At 39.6% G+C, this 7,346-nt stretch overlaps 1 protein-coding gene across 2 annotated transcripts in view; it reads right to left on the reverse strand.

Annotated features, from left to right (window-relative positions):
- Positions 1-7,045, reverse strand: part of PDLIM3 (PDZ and LIM domain 3) — a 23,856-nt gene extending 16,811 nt beyond the window's left edge. Inside the window, exons 1-2 of one of the 2 annotated variants that reach the window (XM_009706583.1) lie at positions 6,833-7,045; positions 808-959 (exon numbers count right to left, since the gene is read on the reverse strand). In XM_009706583.1, coding sequence (XP_009704885.1) covers positions 808-959; positions 6,833-6,925 — 245 coding nt within the window. In that variant the 5' untranslated portion in view covers positions 6,926-7,045. The remainder of the gene's footprint in view (positions 1-807; positions 960-6,832) is intronic. The other variant, XM_009706584.1, reaches the window with a different exon arrangement.
- Between the last annotated feature and the right edge of the window lie 301 nt (positions 7,046-7,346).

Below are 7,346 nucleotides of genomic sequence, written 5' to 3' on the forward strand. Positions count from 1 at the left end.
GTGCTAGGTGATGCTGATTAAAGGCTGAGCAAACTCAGTTAGGAGATGTGAAGATGCAGGTTGTTTCTCTTGCTGGCTTTAGTTGAGAGAAATGAACACAGACAGTTTCTGGACAGTTTAGGTAAGAGAGGGGTTTTTAGTTTTGTTTTTAACATTGCTTTGAGAATCTTGTATTTGGTTTAATATAAATTGTGACCAAAGAGATTGGGTTGAAACCCCCTCCTTTGTCACCTCTTCTGAAAGTCTGACCTGATGTTGCTTTCCTTAATTGGGAGGATAAACCAGCAGCTTTGTCTGTGATTGGGAGCAGGAGGCAATGATAAGCACCTGTGGCTGAGGGACTGTTAAACTGGGAGGATAAACCAGCAGCTTTGTGATTGGGAGCAGGAGGCAATAATAAGCACCTGTGGCTGAGGGACTGTTAAAGCAGAGAGGTGGCTGAATGACTGACAGCTAGCTGAGGGTTTTATTATTTCTGAAGACCATGAAGAACTGTTTCTTTACTGACAGCAAAGATAGGACTTGTGGAGTCAGCAGAGAGAGTAGGTGGTATGATTCACAGCTCAATAGTGTGGTGAGTAGCCGGAGGGAAGCTATTCTTCTTGTGCCCATGAAGACGTGTCCTGTGTCCTGGGGAGTATTGCCTGATCTGGAGTTTGTGAGGTAGGTCTGGGTGCTTGTAACTTTAAAGGTTTTGTGAAATTCTTAAAACTATTTTAAAATGGTTACACTATATAGTATTTGTACTGTATAATCAGTTGGCTGGGTAGTGTCTTCTTTCAGAAGTAAGCAGTCATGTAGACATACCTCTCTATTTTCAAACAAAGCTGATGTGCAGCTGCTTTAATTCTCTCCTGGGCATCGTTATGCGTCATGTTCTCTGTGCTTAGACCATCGATAGCTACAATAACGTCACCAGGGCACAGGTTGGCAGCTGAAGCCTTGCTTCCAGGTGTAATCTGAAAAAAACCCCAAAATTTAACAGCTTAAGCACCACGCAGACCTGAAAATTGATAAAGAAAATAAACTTCACCGTGCTTCCCTATTTCCTGTTGCTTGGGGGGCAGGGAGAGAGTGGGCCTGTAAATACCATGTGATTGCTTATAAAAAAAGTGAGTTCTTAATTCTGCCAGACCCTCTGTAGTTCTGTTATCAGATCACCATATAAATGCTTTATTTGTCATAACTTCAACTTAGATGGAAATTATCTTTGCACTTCTGCATTAAATAGTTTCCACTCTGCTTTCTGTAGTTGCTATAACTTGTCTTTGAATCTTCCGTCTCAACTGCCATTGTGTAATTTGCTTGAAAAAAAAGTTACATTTTTCACTTACAACTCCAGGCAATAGCAAAAGAATAGAACTGTTAAGAAATTGTGCTACTTAACGTTCGTGTGCATGATGTGCCATTGACTGGATAATATAGAAAGCCACTTGTAGTTTTAACCACATTTAAGGACAAATACGACAGTGTGTTTTCTGCTAGTATGGCCTCTCTTGTTATATTGCTAAGTAATTGGAAATATGCTAATAATACTAAAGTGACATTTTTTTCTTTATTCTTGTATAATCTAGACCCTGAACTCTTTAAAGTGCTTAGCTTTAAGTCCCATTGCATTTGAATAATGGTGGCCCTGATCCTTCAAGGTGATCTGTGTGCTGCAATTCATACCTCATGGAAATGTACCACCATCAGTGACACTCAAAGAAATAGCCCTAAGCTTATCTTTCTATGCTTGCTTTTTTTGGTCTTGTTTATAATCTTCTACATCATGGTTAAAATAATTGAAATGCGACAGAATTCTGTTTTAACGTAATTACTGTAGAGAGGCCGTGACCTTAGATGCTACTAAAACTTATGCTAGAATTGCAGGCCTTTGTTTACAAACAGGTGACTTCTCATACCACCACACCGTTTAAACAGGTCTTTGGTCACTGAGTGGGATTTAGGTCCCTTAGGGGTGTGTATTGCCATTTTGGGTGACCTTTGATAACCAAGACAGCAACGTGAAATAGGTGGATATAGCACATAAGCTCCTGGAATTCAGCTCTTCTGGAACAGCAGAACAAAGGGGACAGATTGATTCAACCAAAATAACTGCTTCTTTTAATAACTGCAAAATAGCTGCTGATTTTTAAGTAAATGAATCCCAGTGTGAAGGACAAAAATGTCAGTATAGTCTTACTTACAAGAGCAGCTCTCTGATCTGTGTCATGTATGAAGTAAAAAGCTATTGGAGAGAATTTTTCTCACCATAGGTTCTGCTACAGCCAAAGCAAGTGCTGTCTCAATTATTAAAAGTAAGTAAGTGTTATGGAGGGCTGGAAAACATGCTGTGGAGATGTTCTTTGGTTCTGGTGGTTTCCAGCAGAGGAAGAGAGTAAGCTGCCCAGTGTACCTCCAGTGTGTTCTGAACCCTGGCTATGGTGAGCCTAGCAGACTTGTTGCCTCTGAATGTGACAGTACTGTCAGCATAAAAGTCGAATAGAAATATTCTTTTTGATATGTGTTGCACTGTATTAGTATTGAAACAATGGCAAAAATCAGCCAAATAGAGTCATTCTCTCCTCTCTCCAGCTGTCCATCTCTGTTAGGTGGGTCTGAATGCTCAAATTGCTTAGAATTTGTTTTGTGGGCTTTTTTCTGCATTCCTGCATGTAAACTTATTTTTGATTTCACTGTACCAAACTGCAATGCATGGGCTATTATCAAGTCAGGCAGACTTTCCAAATGGGTACTTGTAGCCGGCTGGAGGCTTTTACCCACTTGCCCTCCAAGCGAATGGACTCATGTATTGTGTGCTTAACAAAGTGTTAAGGTGCCTGGATATTTGAGTATTAATCGAGGAAGTTGCTCATAAATTCTAAGTCTGAAGTCTCCAAAATGGTCGGTTTCTCAAAGTTCAACAGCTGTAAATGTAAATGAGCTACACTGAGATCACCTACATTATTGTAATAAGACAGGGGTAGAGGTACAATCGTGCTTCTCCCTTTAACCCGGAATGGCTCTTGACTTTGCATGTGTTGAGGACATGCGTGGAATGACAAACTGCAGCAGAGTTCCTAGTGTTCGAGTGTGACTATTGATGTTCTAATACCCAAAATAGGCAAAACCAGCTGTTCTTGGTTCCCTCTCAAGAGTGAGCTTGCTTGAACAACCCTTATATAGGTTACTTCGTAGATTATGCTTTTTACCTGTCACAACAAATCACCTACTGTATCTGTGGCATACTGCAGCAAAGTACTGAGATAATGATCCTGCCTTACAAAGCAGCATCTCTGTCTGGCATGGTACGTTCCTCTGCAGCTGTGCTGCCAGTAGGACCTAACCTACTCTGTGTTGCTGGTCATAATACACAATCCCTTGGATTTTCCTGTCGTATTGTCACCAGCTGCAGTGATACCACTCTATGGTTGGATAAGGCTACCATCATTTGGTGGGAGCAAAGAAGGAAAGGGCTAGGAGTCTGTATTTCCTGTTTCTTAGATGAATTGATTATTGCCAGGCTTCTGGGACGTGTCTGTTGGGCCTTCACACCTTGATGGGGGTGCTGAGCTCTACTTGCCCAGGCCTTCTGGGGTGCAGAACTACCTGCCCTCATGTAATCCTTTCCCTCATCTGCTCGTCCTGTGTTTGATGGAAAGAGCTGGAGATCTGCTGCTAGGATGGGGTAGGAGCAGTATGGCCATGTGCCAGCTCTTCTCTCTTCTCAGTGTTTCAGGGGGAAAATCTTGACTGTTGCTTGTGAGGAAGTGGGGCAGACAAAAGTACCACAGCCTATGTTTTGTAGAAAGGTTGTGCCAGGTTGTACATTGCAAGATTGCACCATATCGTGGGTGAAATACTGATATTGTGGGTGCCTCAATAATGTAAGTGATACTGTTTCTTAAGGAACTTATCAGTGATGCATTAAATGTGTATTGTGAACACTTAGAATTGTATTATGACTGTTTGTTCCTTGCTCACCCTGGCTTTGTGAAGTCGATTCTACTGGTGCTTTGGGATTCTGCTGATGCCTTGCTCTTCAGGACGTGTCTGTATGGCACGCCTTGCTCCTGTATCCTAGGTATCTCAGATTTGCATAAATACAAGGATATATGTTGGGCATTCAGATCTTGTCAGAGACAAGGTAACTATTTAACAGCATGAGAGGCAATGTCTCCTGTGAAACTTTGAAGAAAACCTCTCTGCGTCTGTTAATGTACTTGTGAAGCTGATCATGGCACACCTTTGTGAATATTTCAGGCTCTGTGTTCTCTGAAGAGAGTTATGAATGTCTGCAGACAGACTGGCTAAATATAAAATTGAGTTAAGGTAAATACTTGCATAGTGATCCGTAAAGGTTTATATTAAAATAGAACTTAAATCTAGAGTTGATAATATTTTGCCATTCCCTCCAACCTCTACAAGTTTCAATTGTTCCTGTAATGCTTTATTCAATATGACTTATTCTAGGATTGCATTCCTCTAAATGCTTAACCCAAAATGTTATCTTCTGGTTAGGATAAACTGAAATTATTCAGTGTCATTAAAACTAGGGTTTTGATCAGTTTCATTGGTGTAATTTCCTTGCATCTATGTAAAGTTCCAAGGATTTCAAGAAAAGTTTTCATTATTTCTAGTTAATTCATTGTTTCTGACCCTAATAGAATCTGAATATGTCTGGTTTTAGACCCCTTCTGTTCTTCCTACTCTCCCAGATCATGATCTGTGGTTTTTGCATTTGCTTGAAACAGTCAAAACAACAGAACAAATCGCGGATAGGTTTTTGACTTGACATCTGTTCTTTAGACAGGTGGGTGATGATCTTTTATGTTGTCTGTCTCTCTTGACATGTCTTGGTAAAAGTTTTCTCTTGTTGAACAAGAACAATAGCCAAACAAACGTTAATGCCTGTCCGATTATTTTATTCAAAATGTGTTTAAAAATAATTTCTATGTATTGTTTTAATCGCTAATAATTTTTTTTTCTTGTCAGGACAGTTAAACCAAATGCAAACAGGCTGCTGGTAATACCTTTTATAAAAGGAACACCTAGGCTCCAAAAAGCAAGGCATATGGGTCTTGCAAAGTGTTCACTATTTCTTAAGGGGTACTGCATGAATACTTACTTAAGGACTCTCCTAAATGTATGCTGTGGCAACAAAAATATGAATTTTAAACAAATCTGCCGCTACTAAACTTGAGCTAAGCAAACTTAAACATGTCATTTTTCTCTCTCTATTTTTTTTCATAGTTCTACTTGAAATGTGATTTTGAGCATTTCTGTAATATGCTAGAAACCAATGGCTTTTATCTTGTGAGGCACTTAGTAGGTGTGAGTCAATTGCAAAATAATTTATTCTTTAGAAAGTTACATTTATAGTAACATCCTTTGTTATTGCAGTTTTAAACTTTATTGCACTTAATCTAAACACACAGAAAATACAAACCAGACACTGCTAAAATATTTTTCATTAGAGATAATGGAAACTATTTTTCTTTTGGAGGCCCATAAAAGGCAATGAAGTCCCCAAAACATCCAGAGATTTTTTTTTTTCTTTTTTATTCCAGTGTTTTTGTCTCCTTATTCTTCAAAGGTTTTGCTATGTCCTATGAGTATTTGTTATGAAGCTACATACAGTCAAATAATAGCATTCTGTTTTACTTCTGTTCAAATAAAATATTTTACGCTTATGAAAGTCTGGAATAAGAGATTGAATGAAATAATTTTTTACTAGTGTAATATGTGAAAGGTTGGTCCTTAAACTTTCTACAGACCCTTGTTTAGAAGAGTATTTACTGCAAGGTATCAGCAGTGGTATCCATCCTTCAAGACTCTTGACATTTATTTAATACCAAGCATAGTGTATATATTGAGTCATAGTGCAGGGCTTTAAAAAAAAAAAAATAGCTTTGGTGATTTGGAGGCTCATGGGACACGGGCTCGGTGTGTCTGAGGTTCTGAAAAGCAGCAAAAATATAAGGAAAACTGATTCGATCTCATGTGCATTGAACACAGTTTTCAAAATATTCAAATTATCAAAATACATATCATGTCTTTTCAGTAGATCTATGTCTGCAGATGCAGGGCAGCTGACAGTGTTTTATATGCTCCATTCATCAAGTAACTGGTTTCTTAAAGAAATTGCAATTAGTAGCTCAAAATCTGTGAAAAAAGAAGGCTCAGATTCTTGCCCTTTTTTAGGGGAGTAAGGTAAATGTCTGTTTCTAAATATGGCAGAAAACACCAAAGAACTATCTCCTTCATATTCAGGATTGGATAACTTTCTAATAGTTCACTGATTTAACATTCATGAGTTATAACCTTTACATACGTAAAACCAGGTGCTGTTGCCTTTGCTGGCAATAACCAGAACTTGATTTAATTAAAGGAGAGTCAGATTAATCTTGTAAAATTGGCATGGAGTTTGCAAAGCACAAACTTCCAGACATGAGGAGCTGCTGCCAAGTGGTCTTCTCCCCCTGTGATCGCAGAGGCTAGTTGTGAAAATGATAAAAGTGGGGTCTGGCCTTCAGTAGGCTCAAAATTAATTTTCTCATCTGAATGCCTGGGGAAATCATGCCAGAGTTTTTCGGCTGCCAAGGCACTTGAATTTAATTTTTGAGGCATAAGTAGAAATGTGGTTAGACCAATAAAGCAATCTCAGAAACATGTCATGCTGAACTTGTAAAAACTGTTAGCAGTCAGCTGGCTCTCCTCAGAACTAGCAGCTACTTGCTAATCTACTCACAGCTTCGTCTGCATCTTTAAACGCCAGAAAAGTAAAGGGCAAAAATCTGCAACAACTAATACATGTAGTAAATAGAAGGGAAATAGAAAGAGTACATACCCTGCTTATGATCAAGGGTTGGTTAAAATCTATTCCTCCTGAGAGCCTGAATCCCCAGGGTGCCGGTCCTTGGAGAATAACGTTTTGTGGCATTGTGGACAGGTTTTGTTTGTCTTTTTCTTGGTTACTGTTCTTTTTTTCCTTAGGTCTATGTGAGGAGCTGAGCTGTAGGAGGAAGGGTGCTGTCAGCAGAGCACCTGCCGGACAGGGCAGCTGACCTTGTGTGCCTCTTAGGAAGTTTTACTTATCCCACAGCCGCAGGCACTGCACTTTATCCCTACTCTTTGGGTGACGTCAGCCAGTCCCTTGGCTTCTCCTCCCACCGAGGGGAGTATCAAACTCGGACAAATAAAGCCTGAATGCTGGAAAGTGTACAACAAATACATCAGCTTTATGTGCTGCTTCAGCGTCGCCCTCAGCCCAACAATCAGTAAGCTTCAGGATGCAGTGTCCTTCTGGTTTCTTAAAGCAACCCTGTTGCTCGTTTGATATCATGCTGATTACGTTGCTGGTG

Source organism: Cariama cristata, unplaced genomic scaffold (genome assembly GCF_000690535.1).
Source record: "Cariama cristata isolate BGI_N322 unplaced genomic scaffold, ASM69053v1 scaffold10588, whole genome shotgun sequence".
NCBI lineage: Eukaryota > Metazoa > Chordata > Aves > Cariamiformes > Cariamidae > Cariama > Cariama cristata.